This window comes from Ranitomeya imitator, chromosome 3 (assembly GCF_032444005.1).
Source record: "Ranitomeya imitator isolate aRanImi1 chromosome 3, aRanImi1.pri, whole genome shotgun sequence".
NCBI lineage: Eukaryota > Metazoa > Chordata > Amphibia > Anura > Dendrobatidae > Ranitomeya > Ranitomeya imitator.
The window spans coordinates 188,004,913-188,023,189 of record NC_091284.1 but is presented as its reverse complement, the minus strand read 5'-3'; the positions used below and the strand labels follow the sequence as shown (position 1 = coordinate 188,023,189).

The following is an 18,277-nucleotide window of genomic DNA, read 5'->3' as shown; positions in this document are numbered from 1 at the left end:
ATTAATAGGCTGGGAAGGCCCAAGCATAATAAGATCAGCTCACAGCTATCTGCTTTCCCTTGGCTGGTTCTAAAAATAGAGGGGACAGCACGTGTTTTTTTATTATTTATTTATTTCACAACGTCGGCTTGGATCATGCCTTTTCAGCAAACTTTATTAATCTGCCGAACCTCAACAGTAACAGGGACGTACAGTAAGAAGTCCATGTTGGGTATTCGGTACCGATTACTAGGTGTCCGGTATAAACTCCTAACTTTACAGTTTGGATTCGCTCATTCCTAGAGATAAGCCGTGGCCTGAACTATCTAGCCATTACTTATTCCCCTCTCCCCACTGAATACAATAGTAAACTGGGCCAACAATTATTTTTGTGCTGAATAGTTACCATAAGGCTATGTAGAACCTCTTTTAGATGCTGGTGTACCTGCAAAGTTTTGCTTCAGGAAGACGCAAGGGGTGCTTTTCCTGAAGCATCTTCTTCTTAGTCGGTTTTAGTGGTGGCTTCTTAGCCAGCCATTTTTTTGGGCTTCTATGTATTAACTAGTTGGAGCCACTTGAACAATGGACTGATTACATCGTTTAACTGCTTTGCATCTTTACAAACCTAAGACAGTTAAGAGACAATCGAAAGACGAAATGCATGAACAGCAAGTAGTTTTTACATTGCAATGCATATGTTCATTCTTTTTAACATTTATTGAGTGCTTTTTCCGGCACATATCCTCAGTCATATGAGGGAAAGGAAATTAGAAAAAGGAAATGGTTCTTTGTGATTTTGAATTTCTACGTTATATCGTCCTATTTTGAAAAGCAGAGCTATTATTCATCATTTCTTAAAGAAATCATTACAATCTTTAATACAGGCAACATGGAGATTCACGTGCAACAATTTGTTTTCTTCAAAGTTTCCGATCTTTTTAATGTCACCACATTATTTTTCATGTTCTCCTCATGCTCTCTTAGGGACCTGGTGAAGAAAACACGTTTAAAAATTTCTTCCACATTGTGTTTTTGAATTTAAACATTTAGATTAATTTAAGAAAAATGAAGATCCCCCCAACCACCTCATGAGGAGCCCACCGTATCTATGTAGATACCAAATACATACACCATAACTGTCTGAGATACCACTTTAATGAAAATGATTGTACCTGTTAATTATTTCAAGTTAGGATTCTGTCCATTAGAAAAAAATGTGATATTTTTTGTTGGATGGCATCTTTTTAATATGTATTCAATGAGAAGCATTTCTAAGGCAGAATATCTTTTTGACATGAGACTGTACAGAGCTACCAAATAGACATACATGACTGCCAATGTTGTGGTACGTCTGATATTCCATGTGAAGAAAGCCTTAGGCTGAAAAGCCCATGCATGAAATTAAAACCTGAGGTTTTTACTACAATTACATCCACTCTAGAGAATTCACCTGGACATGTCCTATCCAGGAATTAGTAGAATTTCCGCAGACTGTCGGCAAAATAGGGACATTTAAAGCCGCAATGGCACGAGCCAATTTCAGGCCAGTGGTGACTTGTGATTGACTCTGGTATATTTAAGTCATTCCTCACTGGATAACCTTTAATTTGCTGAGCTTGCTCTAGAAAAATCAAGACAGTCTATGCAAATAAGGGAATGCTGGCAATTACATGACTATAGGATTTTATTACCTTACTATCTGTATCAGTGCTTCAGTGATGTTTTTTCCTGATGCCGCACTGCATTCTGTGAATAGTAGCTTGTGCTCCTAGAAGAAAATTGCGATAAGGTTACAGTTTGGGAAGGAAGAAATGTGCGAGGAGACAACAGTATGGGAGGGGAAAATGTGTGAAGAGACAGTATGGGTGGGATCTGTGAAAAGACAGTGACAAGTTAAGGATTACTATATCTATATTTATTATGGGAGTATTCATTATAATATTAAGCACTGTAGCGTACCAAATCCTAACAGTGTGTAATATACTCACAGTTAGGGTGCAGCCAGACGGCTATATAACACGGACGATGATCGCATCGCAGTGCACGGACTGGCCTGCGGCTCTTCTGACCTGAGAGTGACAGCTGCATAGAAATACATGCTGTCATGCTCGAGTCAGGAGAGCCACCAGCTAGTCCTTGCACTGCGATGCGATCATAGTCCATGTTGTACATCAGACTGACTGCGCCATTAGGATTCGGCTGTGACCACTCATATACGATTTTCATACTAGCTGCTTCTCTTCTTGCTCCTCTCAATGAAACACAAGCTCTAATATTTCACTGAACACTGAGAGAATTAGGAATAATTAGTTGGCACTTGATTGTAATTATACAGACTGCATTTGGGACTACACAAACCACATAAGCTGTGTATAGGACTGGGTGCCATACTGAATTTATGCCCCAGGAGCAGGAAAACCTAGATTCACCTAAATATGTACATATAAATGCATATTTTTTTTCTCTCTGAGCATTTTTGTGTACAAAGATCACAGATTCCAATGACTTAATAGCTTCTAGGCATTAGATTACTAACAGCAGTGTTCTGCATACATAGGATAGAATGCTAGGAAGACACAGTGTCCTCCTCTCCCCAGTGTAACAGTTTAAGGCTACGTTCACTTTTGCGGTGCGTCGGGCGCAACCGCGGCGACGCATGTGCCATGCGCCCCTATATTTAACATGGGGGGCGCATGGACATGCGTTTTGTTGCGTTTTGTGACGCATGCGTTTTTTGGGCACAAGCGTCAGGGCGCAAAGGACGCTGCTTGTTGCATTTGTTTTGCGCTATAAAAATGAACGCATGCGTCACAAAACGCAGCGTTTTGCTGCATTTTGCATGCGTTGTTGCGTGCGTTGTGCGTTGCCGACGCAGCACACAACAACGCAAATGTGAACGTAGCCTAAGTCACATCAAGCTTGGGTTTACACACTGCTTCCTGCATTCAGAACCTAAGACTAAACACTTTGAAAGCTGTGTTTAGCACTTTGTGTGAGGTTAACCTGTCACTTATGGTAGAATAGTCTGTTACAGTGTCAGCTTGAACTGGACTCTGTCAGCACAGAATATCTTTTCAAACCAAGTACAGGCACTTGGTGCTCCATGACGGGGCTAATAATTTATATACACCTTCCCACCTGTTTGGTTTCCATATATCTCCACCTTTCTCCCCCTCGATGAAGCCTGAGTTATCAATCAAAGAAGGGAGTGGTGAAGATTGAGTGAAAACAAGCAGGTATGAAGGTGCATTTAAATGCTTTGTCCAACAATAAAGCACCAAGCGGCGGGACTTAATTGGAACAGTCATCATGTGCTGACACAGTCACTTTAAGAGAAGAGCCCTGTGCATCCATTAAAGATAGCATTGAAGATTTACGCTCTGCCTTGCTACGCTGAGAATTGACTGCTAGTATGCATGAATATAGTCTGATGGCTAGAGAGGGTTAGACAACAAGTTACATGCACCCCATAATCATGCCATTAAAAATACTAGCCCTCATACAGCTACATATAAGCATAAATTGTAAAAAAAAAGCACAAGAGGGGAGAAGCCAGCGCTGCTTATGGTCATGGGAGTGATTCAGAAAAGCTTCAGGTACAGTTTGCATTTAATGTGGTCTTGCTTTTAATACATTTAGGAGGCCGTAATGGCACAGCGAATATAAAAAAAACCGTATAGTAGGACTGCCCCATTATGAAAATGCCGTGACGTGGCGGGGTGAATCCAAGAATTGATCAATTGTTTGCTAAATGTCTCATTTTGAAAAACAGTTAGAAATCAATATGTGCATGTGCACTTTATGTATTGCGTTCTGACCATAAGCAGCGCTGTCTTCTCCCCCTTTTTTAATTTTAAATTGTAAAACAGGTACAGTACTTTCAAAGTAGTGACTGTGAGGCAGCGGTGTTATATGTGAGGGTCACTATACTGTATGTCCCCCAGGATGCGCTCAGAAGCGTATTATAGCCATGGAAGTGCATTGCAGTCACAGGCGTAGCTGTGATTACAATGCTGAATAAAAGTGAGTATTGGTCTTGGACAAGCTATTTGTCCAGGGCAGAGTTAAAGAAACCTGCTTGGCTTTGATTTTTGAAATGGACTACAGGATGGCAGTGGGGCAGTCCGTTTTCTCTTGGGCCGGGTTATCCAGGTGGCCTGTGTCCACAGGTTGTTTGCAAAAACCCCTGAAGCAGAGGATTTGGGTGTGACAGTGGAGCTTTAAGCAAGCAAAGCAGTTGGCTCTTCAAAAGCTCAGTGTGTGAGAATAACACAGAGCCCAGCAGAGTGAACTCCTGGCACCCCACAGCATGATACGGTGGTGCAGCCGCCCTTGGCAACCAGACGCATTTATGGACTGTCTTGTTTCATGGCTGCGATCCGGAGGATACTGTGTGCTGTACACTGTGTGAGTTTTTGACATTAAACACGTTTTGCTGTGAACTTTCCCTGTGGTCACTGCCTGTCATACTGCACCAACCCCACTGAACTACATGACTTTAAAATATTTTATTTTCACATTTAAAAAACATCTAATAATGTAAAAGTAGTAAAGTAAGAATTAACTAATATACAAATATTATCCCAAAATAGGCCCTCTCCTTAACAGGTTAAACGAGAAGAAAAAAGTCTAGTACAGCAATACACTATGTAATGTTTAATTGCCACTTTTGGTTGGCGCCATCTACTTTCACGTTATCCAGTGGCGCCAATCTGAGTAAAGGGAATTGCCATAATTAGTTCCATGCTGAAATAAATCCTAAACACAGTACTTATATTAACCCCTTATACCCAAAATGTTGCGGTATATTTTGGTTGTTAAGACTTAGCCTCATTTTTCAGATCTGGAATGTGTCACTTTGTGTGGTAATACCTTTTGCAATGATTTTTACATCATCAAAGGAGTGTCAGGCCAAAATAAGTTATCTCCTTTTCACAGGTGATCACTTGTTTGTGGGGGTCCGATTGCTGGGGCTTCCATCAATCTGCATAATGGGTAACTTTTATTCCCATTATAATAGAGTGGGGCAGTGTATGTATGCTTGAAACCTTTGGCGTGATAGGCGTCACCATGCCGTCATTGCAGGAACACAGGCACATTTTGGTATGGATTAATTCCTTTCTTTTTAGCACTTTGTATAATCATGCTTATTATCTGGAATCATGTTCATGCTAATGTTATTTAATTATAGACACCTTATATTCTTCTGATAAACAGTGGATTTACATTAGAGTCATGCATTGTAATGCTTCTTATAACTTGATCCACAGGGACCTATTCAAATAAGGTATAATACATGTTACATTAACATTTTTTTATCATACCATTTGTTGCATCATGAATATTCATGTATTTACACTATATCTTATTTTGCAATTGAATTGTTATGCAGTTATGTCCCATTTTCTTATTGTGTGTTGTTTAAATCAATTCTTTATAGGCTTGTACTTATCTAAAGAACACATAGGATTAAAAATATGTTTCTACTGGATCTATAGCCTTATTATTTAATGAATTTGTAGAATTTTAAATGGTGAACACTATAAAATATACCCATACCTGAGCCAACCTCTGTCCATCATCAAATGTCACCTGTCTTTCAGAATCACAGTCTAGTTTATTGCCAAGAAGAAGAATGATGATATCATCCATGGCTTTTTCCTATGAGTTAAGGTTATAGAACATTGTCACCAGCCATAAGGGTTCAACATCCATAAGTATTATTAACCAAATAGCGCATGTTTTTACCTGCACATTATCAAGCTGACTATAACTGAGATAACTGTTGGATGAAGTCTCATTGAAAAAGGACATTTTGCCAAATTTTTCATCTTGCCCTGGACACAAAATGTAATAGTGGCTGTTTTTGTTTTTTTATTTCATAACTCTGTTGCAGAGATATTAGCAATGAAAGCATTTGGACCCTAGTGAGTTAATTTTCATTAAGTTCCAGTGGGTGTTATCACATAGTTTTCACTGGGATGTGTACTTATTCTACCTGTATGATGTTGAGCAACAGGGCCGGCGTCAGCACCCGGCGTACCCAGGCAAGTGCCGGGGCCCTGGCGAGACAGGGGGGCACATTCAGGGCCGGTGTTAGGGACAGGCAGGCAGCTGCCAGTGCCTAGGACCACCGGGAGGGGGAGCGGCTGGGGGCTGTCTAATTATACTCACCTACCTATTCCTGGCGGCTGGCGCGATCCCTGCAGGTCCCTGGCTCCCCAGCTTCTTCCTGTACTGAGCGGTCACATGGTACCGCTCATTACAGTAATGAATATTCGGCTCCACCTCCCATAAGGGTGGAGCCGCATATTCATTACTGTAATAAGCGGTAACGGTGACCGCTCAATACAGGAAGAAGCTGCCGCGCCAGGAAGCAGGGACTGCACCGCTCCAGGAGCAGGTGAGTATAATGGGGAGGGGAGCGCTGCACGATACTCATCTGCTCCTCATTCCAGCCGCCGCTCTGCCTCCGTCTTTAGCGTCTTCTGCAGTGACACTGAGGTCAGAGGGCGCGGTGACGTGGTTAGTGCCTGGCGTCAGTGCAGAAGACGCTGAAGAAGATGGAGCGGCGGCTGGAACGAGGACAGGTGAATATTGAAAGTTCCGGGGGCCTGAGCGATGGAGAGGTGAGTATGTGATTTTTTTTTATCGCAGCAACAGCAAATGGGGCAAGTGACTGTCTGGAGCATCTTATGGGGCCATAACGTTTGTGCAGCATTATATGGGGCAAGTGTCTATATGGGCCCATAACATTTGTGCAGCACTATATGGGGCAAGTATCCATATGGGGCTATAACGTTTGTGCAGCATTATATGGGGCAAGTGTCTATATGGGGCCATAACGTTTGTGCAGCACTATATAGGGCAAGTGTCTGTATGGGGCCATAATTTTTGTGCAGCACTATATGGGGTAAGTGTCTGTATGGAGCATCTTATGGGGCAATAACGTTTGCGCAGCACTATATGGGGTAAGTGTCTGTATGGAGTATCTTATGGGGCCATAATCAACGTTTGTGCAGCACTATATGGGACAAGTGTCTGTATGGAGCATCTATGGGGCCTTAACGTTTGTGCAGCACTATATGGGGCAAGTGTCTCTATATACTACATGGCTGTTCTATATACTACGTGGGCTGTTAAATGCTACGTGGGCTGTGCTATATACTACGTGGCTGTGTTATATGCTACATGGCTGTGCTATATACTACGTGGGCTGTGTTATATACTACATGGCTGTGTTTATATGTGATCATGAATCGTGGTATGTGTTAAAGGGGGGCCCACTGAGACTCTTTTGCCCAGGGCCCTCAAAAACCTGGAGCCGGCCCTGTTGAGCAATCATAAGCAGGCAGCAATGCTCCTAGAAATGAGGAACACTCCCCAATAGCTTAGTGCAGGTTTTCAGTGTGTGAGATGTAATGATACAACCATGAACACTTTGTTTATCCTCCAGCGGAAGTCAGTGTGGGGAAGTGCAGCACAGCTGAGTTTAGCGGTGTCACATTACAAACCTTTTACTACCTCTCATACTCTCCTAGTACTGTCTCCTCTGATACACAATAATGTCCTTCTCCCCACACTGTCTGTTCAGAGATGTGTCAGTAATCACTTATGTCTGTTGTGATCAACTTGTAATCAGTCTGCAGTGAGATCAGGGCTGTCATTATATGTCACATAGAAGACAGAAGAGGCAGGTTATTCCTGTGTGAGATGTAATGACAGTCCTGATCTCACTGCAGAGTGATTACATGTTGTTAGCGAACAGCAGACATACAGTAAATGTGATTACACACATCTACAGACAGGCAGTGTGAGGGATGCGGCAGTACAGCAAATGTTACCATGATATGAAAGAGGTAGGGCTGATAAAAGGGTTTGTAATTTGACACAGCAACACCCAGCTGCACTGCTCCTCTCCCTCACTGACTAATACAGGAGGTTAGACCAGGAGATCGGAGCTGTATCATTGAACTGTTAAATCTCAAACACTAAGAAATTTGCACTGAGCTATTGTGGAGCGTGTTCAGATTTCTTATGTGTGTTGCTGCCTGCTTATGATTAGTCAGCATCATACAGGGAGAAGTTTCCCCAGTGAAAACTATCTGATAAATCCCCATGGACTTTAAAGGCCAAATGCTTTAATTGCTATTATCTTTGCAACGGAAAGGCAAAATAAATAAAAATGTTTTTTTTTCACTCTACAAATACTAGTACTTCATGTGCCCTGTTTAACATAAAAAAAATTGGTGAAAGACCCTTTTACCCTCCAGCTATTCCTCTCGATGCTGCCATAAATGTGCACACTTGGGTCAGAAGGGGAAAAGCATCATATATGGCAGACTGTGGAGACCTGGGTGTCGTAACCAGTGCCTTCCCCCCTCCCATCATTCCCGTAATGAAACACACACAGTCCTAGGTGGGTTGAACAGGTCGGTCACAGTTTATTAATTAAATAAGCAGAGAAAGGCAATTACATATCGTAACGAGCAACTCGCGCCGAGCTCCTGTCCGTGATCAACAGGGGAATTGGCCCAACGAGCGGTTACGACCTTTGCCCTCCTCCGCTTTTTCCGCTGTGACTTAATAATGGTTACCAGGGGTTAGTTCTATCAACATGCGTATTAAAATTTTTTTTTTTTTTTTAAATATTACAACATAATTCACACATTTACATTCTCCTGCGGGTTAGTTTAATCATTAGCCTTTAAAAGGGAGGGTGGGTGGGACAAAAGCTTCCAGGTGTCCGCCGAGAGTGAAAGAGAAAGTTCCTGGCCGGACACCTGGATTTAACCCCTGTAGGAGTGGCCGTAGGACCCCTCCCCTCTATTGACCACTGGCCGGCTGGGGGTCTTCCAATTAGTGCATCACTAAGGGGGGAGTGATGCTAGGGGGGAACTGGCACAGACATTCTTTTCGTGCAGCTCTCTGTGTGCTCCCCAGTCAGAGACGCGCACCTTAATCAGTACCGCGTCTGCCATACTGTCAGAGGCTTAATATCTCACGGGAATAAAGGCTTAATATTGCATGACATGTTGAAATTCTCGAGTTGTGAACTCTGCATATTAGATATTGTCATGCCTTTAACTCCATAACGACCACCAATACGCCTTTTAACGGCAGCAATTAAGGGTACTTATGCCTCAGCGCCGCTTTTTATCAGTGCTGAGAAATAAGTGTATACGACCCACCATTTCTCGCTCCTCTGATGTGATCTCTTGACCTCCCACCGGTACCTCCGGAGTCCCTGCATTCTCCCGTGAAGTTCCCCTGGGTCGCCGGCATCTTCCACCGGGAAGAAAATGGTGGTGCATGCACAGTACACCCGCTGAGATCTGCCGACCGCCACCCGGCAACAATAGGAAACTTTTCCTATACTTTCATTTTAATCACTGTGATAGACCATATCACAGTGATCAAAATAAAAAAAATAGTAAATCAAACCCCTTTTATAATCCCCTTAATTAGGTAAAAATAATAAAATGAAAATATGTATTTATTTCCATTTATCCATTAGGGTTAGAATTGGGCTAAAGTTAGGGTTGGGCTAAAGTTAGGGTTAGGGTTTGGCTAGAGTTAGGGTTGGGCTAAGTTTTTAAAATGGTGTCACTTTTGGGTATTTATGTTATATTGACCCCCCAAACTCACTTCAAATGTGAGATGGTCCCTACGAAAAAGGGTTTTGTAAATTTTGTTGGAAAAATGAGAAATCGCTGGTCAACTTTTAACCCTTATAAGGTCCTAACAAAAAAATTATGTTTCCAAAATTGTGTGTTTGCATTATTTTCATAAATAAACGCAAATCATATCGAAGACATTTTACCACTAACATGAAGTACAATATGTAATGAAAAAAACATTCTCAGAATCTTTGGGATACATTGAAGCGTTCCAGAGTTGTAACCTCATCAAGTGACCGTGGTCAGAATTGTAAAAATTGGCTTGGTCATTAAGTACCAAATTGGCTCTGTCACTTAGGGGTTATTTATTTATTTATCGGCACTAGCTTATTGTTCTTCTGATTCAAAAAGAGGAAAGTAATTGGCACATCCGTCCAACAATGTATAACATTTATAACAAGATTTATTGGCGAGTCATTAAAACATGGACTCCATTAATGAATCTCCAGTAAAGCTTGTTCTAAATTTTATACATTGTTGAACATATGTGCCGATTGCTTTCCTCTTTTTGAATGTTTGGCTGAACTTCACCAGCAGGACTGGCACCCGACACACAGGTTTCAACTTTCAGAATTAAACTGCATGGCGTGTTGAGCTCATAATCCCCCTGCTCTCCAAGTTTTGTCCCTGCTCGGTCAGACACGGCCATTACACAGTACACTGCAGGGACACATTTACAAGATTATCTCAGCACAGAAACATTTTATTTAAACACATCCAATTGTGGAAGTTTTGTATTATTCCAAGATCTATTCGTTAAAATGAACTTTTCTTCGTGGGAAAATCCCTTTAACAACTGCACACAATGGAAAATGGATCAATAGATCTAAAAATCTTGAATCCAGTAAAAATGACTCTAAATTGGTATTAAAAGTAATCATAAATCACACTTAGAATAGGACAATATCCCAAAGATCTACGGGGCAGAGATTGATATTTACTATGATTGAATTTCCTTGGAAAATGTTATGTGAGTTTGCAACCCCTCTTCTGACTATTGTATGAATCTTCCAAATTCCTGTAATGTATAATTAATCTAAATAGTATATGACATGATATCGTTACCTGAATGCAGTTCAGCCATCGGCGGACACCAGTGAACGTTTCCCTAGAAGTTACATCATACATGATCACCATACCATCCGCTTTTCTAAAAAACTGCTCTGTGATGCTATAAAACCTGTCAGAGATATGAAGTATAGGTAAATAAATAAAACTATGATTTCCGTTATAAATTTCATTTATAGCATCGAAAAGCATTATGCACTGTATATTTGTAAATAACGACAGTATTTTTATCTAGTTCTGAGCAGGTAGAGAACAAACATTTGGAGAACCCAAAATTCAGTCAAGCCTAGTATTAAAAGACAATATGTTAAATATAATTTTTACTTATGACTTAAAGGGGAATAAACGTGTAAAAAGTTCACTTCATAAAAAAAATGATCAAATTCACGTGAGCTACACAATACATGGTGCTACTGGCAGTCTTGGGTATCAGGCAATGATCGGAGACCAATAAATATGGTCTACGGTGTTAGATGCCATGAGCGGCCTTGGTCGCCCCCTTTCCCCTCTGGTCTGTCAATGGCATTAGAGTATTAAGGTACCTTCACACTAAACGACGCTACAGCGATCCAGACAACGATCCGGATCGCTGCAGCGTCGCTGTTTGGTCGCTGGAGAGCTGTCACACAGACCGCTCTCCAGCGACCAACGATGCCGGTAACCAGGGTAAACATCGGGTTACTAAGCGCAGGGCCGCGCTTAGTAACCTGATGTTTACCCTGGTTACCATCCTAAAAGTAAAAAAAAACAAACGCTTCATACTTACCTTCCGCTGTCTGTCCCAGTCGCTGTGTTTCTCTGTACTGGCTGTGAGCTGTACTGGCTGTGAGCACAGCGGCCGGAAAGCAGAGCGGTGACGTCACCGCTCTGCTTTCCGGCCGCTGTGCTCAGCGTGAGTACAGAGAAGCAAACGCCGAGGACAGACAGCAGGTAAGTATGAAGCGTTTGTTTTTTTTACTTTTAGGATGGTAACCAGGGTAAACATCGGGTTACTAAGCGCGGCCCTGCGCTTAGTAACCTGATGTGTACCCTGGTTACTAGCGAAGACCTCGCTGAATCGGTGTCACACACGCCGATTCAGCGATGTCAGCGGGTGATCCAGCGACCAAATAAAGTTCTGGCCTTCTAGCCCCGACCAACGACATCACAGCAGGATTCTGATCGCTGCTGCGTGTCAAACTGAACGATATCGCTAGCGAGGACGCTGTAACGTCACGGATCGCTAGCGATATCGTTTAGTGTGAAGGTACCTTTAGACTATTCTGAAAACATGGCCTCACAGTTTGCATCACCCACCCCCAAAAATATAAAAACGAATCAATAAATTACGTTTCCTCTACAAAACTTAGCTCCTTATGGTAAATAAAACCCTCAACGTGGTTTATTGTGAACAAAAAGTAAAAAAATTACTCAGCGACCCCCCAAAAAAAGATCTTTTTTTGTATAAAACATTTTGTGGTGCTCAAAAGTGCTAAAAAGAAAAAACAAACTGTAATTAATTGGTATGAACAAATGTCCTGCCAACCTGTAGAATCAAGTTACCGTAACTTGCTGTTTTACCTGCGCAGCTCATGCACACGCTGCTTCTTTTTCTGTTCGTGGAGCCATGCTTTGTTTTTGCCAAGACACAGAGAGTCAGTTCTTTCAGCGTTTTTCATCCATTCAAATGAATGAAAAAATAAGACTTCATAGAGCCGTAAAAACGGTGTTTTGGCATGCTGATAGGCAGTTATGGCTTGACCTAATGCCACCAATGACTATCTCCCCTAATGAATTAATCTTTAAGGAAACGCGTCGGGAGTACCTTGGGAGGATCTTTAGCGATATATTTCTGTGTGTGAGGTAATGTGTCGTGAATGTATAAACCCCCCCAGTACACACTTTAGGAATCGAAATGAACTTCCTCAGAAATCATTAACGGCATATATCTGGTGAGGTTGTCCCTTACTTATGTTATATGGCATGTCTTGTTACACCATTGTCATTGCCAATATCTCTATATATTATATGGACTCTCCAAGCAGCTGTGGAGACGTATCATGAGTAGTGATGAGCAAGTATACTCGTTACTCGAGATTTCCCGAGCACACTCCGGGGTCCTCCGAGTATTTTTTAGTGCTCGGAAATTTAGTTTTTATTGCCGCAGCTGAATGATTTACTTCTGTTAGCCAGCATAAGTACATGTGGGGATTCACTAGCAACCAGGCAACCCCCACATGTACTTATGCTGGCTAACAGATGTAAATCATTCAGCTGCGGCAATACAAAACTAAATTTCCGAGCACTAAAAATACTCGGAGGACACCCAAGCGTGGGTATATTCGCTCATCACTAATCATGAGTGTTTTTGTATGTTTGTCTGCAGGTACGGACTGGGGCTGAATTTCCTGGCATTTGAAATCACACAGGTCCATGAGGTCCCTATCCCCAAGCACCAGATGGGATATATTACTAGTATTACCCTGGATGGAGGAAAGCAAGATTTTCTACAAGACCAATATTTCTAATGATACCAGTGGCCTGCTGGGGTAAGTGACAGAGTCCAGTAGGCAGTCATTGACACATTTCACAAGAAAAGTACATTTTGCATTTCATTTGGAAATCAGGGTCTCAGAGTCTGGAGGAAGAGTGGAGAGCAGGGGTCTCAAACTGCATTCCTCGGGGGCCTCAAACCATGCGTGTTTTCAAGATTTCCTTAGCATTGCACAAGGTGCTGGAATCATCCTGTGCAGGTGATTATATTATCACCTGTGCAATACAAGGACATCCTGAAAATATGACCTGCTTGTGGCCGTCAAGGAATGCAGTTTGACACCCCTGGTGGAGAGGCACACAATCCAAGCTGCTTCAGGTCTATTGTGAAGTTTCCACAATCAGTGATGGTTTGGGGAGCCATGTCATCTGCTGGTGTAGGTCCACTGTGCTTTATCAAGACCAAAGTCAGCACAGGTGTCTACCAGGAAATTTTAGATTACTTCATGTTTCCCTCGGCCGACAAGTTTTTTGGAGATGGAAATTTCATTCTCCAGCACAACTTGGCACCTGTCCACACTGGCAAAAGTACCAATACCTGGTTTAAAAACAACAGTATCACTGTGCTTGATTGACCAGCAAACTCGCCTGACCTTCACCCCATAGAGAATCTATGGGGTATTGTCAAGAGGAAGATGAGAGACACCAGACCCAACAATGCAGACGAGCTGAAGGCTTCTATCAAAGCAACCTGGGCTTCCATAACACCTCAGCAGGTCCACAGGCTGATCGCCTCCATGCCATGCCGCATTGATGCAGTAATTGATGCAAAAGGAGCCCTGACCAAGTATTGAGTGCATTTACTGAACATACATTTCAGTAGGCCAACATTTCGGATTTTAAAATCGTTTTTCAAGCTGGTGTTGTAAAGTATTCTGATTTACTGAGATAATGAGTTTTGGGTATTCATTGGCTGTAAGCTATAATCATTAACAGAAATAAACACTTGAAATAGATCACTATGCTTCTAATGACTCTATATAATATATGAGATTCACTTTTTGTATTGAAGAACTTAAATTAATTAACTTTTTGATGATATTCTAATTTTGTGAGAAGTACCTGTATAATTATATACCGTATATTATTATATATACATTATCGATATCTATCAATATAAATATCTATCAATATAATTATATATATATATATATATATATATATATATATATATATATATATATATATATATGATAGAAAAATAAAATGTAATTGTTACACCATTTTTATCAGTGTGTAAGAACCACAGTCATGACTTTCAAGGAGCCACAATGTTAAGATTTGAACACTAGGGGGCAGAGTTTAGCAACAAAAGAGAATAGAGCTCTTGAAGGTAAACTGGATGCAGAAGCTACAGAGTTGTGTCATACAGGTTTACGTAAAAACAAATCCACAGGGAGATCACAGACATAGGTATATATTATAATGAATATATAATATAATACATTAAAACTGTGATGAAACAATAAAAGGTCAACAATGCTGAGTAATTAGAAGTCTAAATAGGAAGATCCCAACTAATAAAAGCTACAATTGTCAAAGTAACAAAAATATACATCAATAAAAAAAAACTGACCGCAAGCATTGTAGGAAAATGTATATAATTAAAATATAGAGATGCAGGAAAATTGTGGATAGCAAGCTGGGAAATCATAAAAAAGAATCATAAAATGTCAAGAAGGTATACCAATTGGGTATAGTTATGGTTTACATAACCCCCAAAAAATCACAAAATATAAAATGCATAAATATATGGAAAAGGTATTATGAAACACATCTCACAAATAATAAAAATCACGTAGAAGCAAGAAATCTATATACCATATATACTCGAGTATAAGCCGACCCGAGTATAAGCAGACCCCCCTAGTTTTGCCACAAAACACTGGGAAAACGTATTGACTCGAGTATAAGCCTAGTGTAGGAAATGCAGCAGCTACCGGTGAATTTCAAAAATAAAAATAGATACCAATAAAAGTAAAATTACCGTATATACTCGAGTATAAGCCGAGATTTTCAGCTCAAATTTTTGGGCTGAAAGTGCCCCTCTCGGCTTATACTCGAGTCACGGTAGCGGTGGGGTCGGCGGGTGAGGGGGTGAGGGCGCTGAGGCATACTTACCTAGTCCCAGCGATCCTCGCGCTGTCCCTGCCGTCCCACGGTCTTCTGTGCTGCAGCTTCTTCCCCTCTTCAGCGGTCACGTGGGACCGCTCATTAGAGAAATGAATAGGCGGCTCCACCTCCCATAGGGGTGGAGCCGCCTATTCATTTCTCTAATCAGCGGTAACGGTGACCGCTGATAGAGAAAGAGGCTGCGGCACCGAAGACAGCTGTGACAGGCGGGGAGCGCCAGGATCGCTGGGACTAGGTAAGTATGTCATATTCACCTGTCCGCGTTCCAGCCGCCGGGCGTCGCTCCATCTTCCCGGCGCCTCCATCTTCCCGGCGTCTGCGCTCTGACTGTTCAGGTCAGAGGGCGCGATGACGCATATAGTGTGCGCGGCGCCCTCTGCCTGATCAGTCAGTGCAGAGACGCCGGGACGAGACGCCGTGACCGGACGCTGGGAGCTGCAAGCAAGAGAGGTGAGTATGGCTTTTTTTTTTTATTGCAGCAGCAGCGGCCATGGCACAGATTTATGTGGAGCATCTATGGGGATATATGAACGCTGCAGAGGACTGTATGGGGCACAGCTATGGGGAGATATGAACGCTGCAGAGCACTATATGGCACAGCCAAGGGGGAATATGAACAGTGCAGAGCACTATATGGGGCACAGCTATGGGGAGATATGAACGCTGCAGAGCACTGTATGGGGCACAGCTATGGGGAGATATGAACGCTGCAGAGCACTGTATGGGGCACAGCTATGGGGAGATATGAACGTGCAGAGCACTATATGGCACAGCCAAGGGGGAATATGAACAGTGCAGAGCACTATATGGGGCACAGCTATGAGGAGATATGAACGGCGCAGAGCACTATATGGCACAGCTATGGGGAAATAATGATCTATTTTTATTTTTGAAATTCACCGGTAGCTGCTGCATTTCCACCCTAGGCTTATACTCGAGTCAATAGGTTTTCCCAGTTTTTTGTGGCAAAATTAGGGGGGTCGGCTTATACTCGGGTCGGCTTATACTCGAGTATATACGGTAATTGAGACATCAGTTATGCCACATATAATGCTCCATACAGTTCATTATGGCCCCATAAGATGCTCCAAATAAAACGGTGCCAAATATAATGCTTCAAACCATTCATTATTGCTCCATAGATGCTCCATATAAAGCTGTGCCACATATAAAGCTCCATACTGTTCATTTTTGCCCCATAGATGCTCCATATAAAGCTGTGCCACATATAATGCTCCATACTGTTCATTATTGCCCCATAGATGCTCCATATAAAGCTGTGCCACATATAATGCTCTATACCGTTCATTCTTGCCCCATAGATACTCCATTTAAAGCTGTGCCCCATATATAATGCTCTGTACCGTTCATTATTGCCCCATAAGATGCTCCATTTAAAGCTGTGCCATATACAACGCTCTGTACCATTCATTATTGCCCCATAAGATGCTCCATATAAAGCTGTGCCCCATATAATGCTCTGTACCATTCATTATTGCCCCATAAGATGCTCCATATAAAGTTGTGCCCCATATATAATGCTGCTGTTGCTGCAATAAAAAAAAATGACATACTCACCTCTCTTGCTGCCCGCAGCTCCTCAGCGTCCCGTCTCTCCACACTGACTGTTCAGGCAGAGGGCGGTGCGCACACTAATACGTCATCGCGCCCTCTCACCTGAACAGTCAGAGCAAGAGGACGAGAAGACTGCTCCCGGCGTCCCTGGCTCCTTATCCCAGACAGATGGTCTCCGGGCACTGCAGCCTCTTCCACTGTCAGCGGTCACCGTTACCGCTCATTACAGGAATGAATATGTGGCTCCACCCCTATGGGAGTGGAGTCCATATTCATAACTTTAATGAGCGGTACCACGTGACTGCTGAACAGGGGAAGAGCTGCGGCACCCGAAGATCATGGGACAGACAGGGACAGCGCCAGGAGCGCCGGAAGCAGGTAAGTATGCGACAGACCTCTCTCCCCCTCACCCGCCGACCGTGACTCGAGTATAAGCCGAGAGGGGCACTTTCAGCCCAAAAATTTGGGCTGAAAATCTCGGCTTATACTCGAGTATATACGAAAAATGAAGAACATGGTGAGATACAATCACTAGGTGGCTCACCATCAGATAAACTTGAAGAGAATATACCAGTGGGATCACCCCTACTAAGCTGTTTGTTTGGATATGCAGGTCGTAGGAAGCCGAATAAAATGATATCTTGGTATCTGCGATCCAAGGTCTTATTCCAGAGAAATTCATGTCTTTCTTATATATAAATGAGCTGTTCCAGGCTATGGGCCGGACACTGACCTACATGAGTTCTTAACAGCTCATTTACATATAAGATAAAACGTGGATTTTCCTGGAATAAGACATCGGATCTCAGATATCGAGGCATCTTTTTATTCAGCTTCCTATGACCTGCATGCAGATGTAGATGTTATAGGAGAATTGATCATACTGATAGTTTCCCTTTAAAATATTAGCTGTAGGAAATAGCACAAGTTTCACAAAAAGTATATCTGGTTTGAACATTTGTAAAAGAGTGAAACAATAGGTACAAACATATAGGAACATGAGCATAGGTAACGTAAAAACACATCAGCAGCACAAATAATTAAAAGCCATATACACGTAGAGAAATAGTAATATCTTAAATCAGCACAACATGGAGGTCATGGAGCACTTTGCGCTGATTCTGTTCTTCTAGAACTTTGAGGAGAATCATTCATAATAGCAAAGAATATGCTTCAGGCTGCAGTCAGACTAAACATATGGAAAATCGGTCCAAGTCTCCGGCCGAGAGTCGCACAAGTGTTCTCCGTATGGTCACCTGTGTGTGATGCGTTTACAATGCGATGATGCGATTTTCTTGCACCTATGTATC

The 18,277-nt window shown here is 42.2% G+C and overlaps 1 protein-coding gene across 2 annotated transcripts in view; it reads right to left on the bottom strand.

Moving 5' to 3' along the window:
- Positions 1-652: 652 nt before the first annotated feature.
- The window catches only part of LOC138673100 (EF-hand calcium-binding domain-containing protein 4B-like), a 237,268-nt gene continuing 219,643 nt past the window's right edge, over positions 653-18,277 (bottom strand). For both annotated transcript variants that reach the window (XM_069761704.1, XM_069761705.1), the window contains exons 13-16: positions 10,725-10,839; positions 5,539-5,640; positions 1,671-1,747; positions 653-967 (exon numbers count right to left, since the gene is read on the bottom strand). In XM_069761704.1, coding sequence (XP_069617805.1) covers positions 877-967; positions 1,671-1,747; positions 5,539-5,640; positions 10,725-10,839 — 385 coding nt within the window. In that variant the 3' untranslated portion in view covers positions 653-876. The remainder of the gene's footprint in view (positions 968-1,670; positions 1,748-5,538; positions 5,641-10,724; positions 10,840-18,277) is intronic.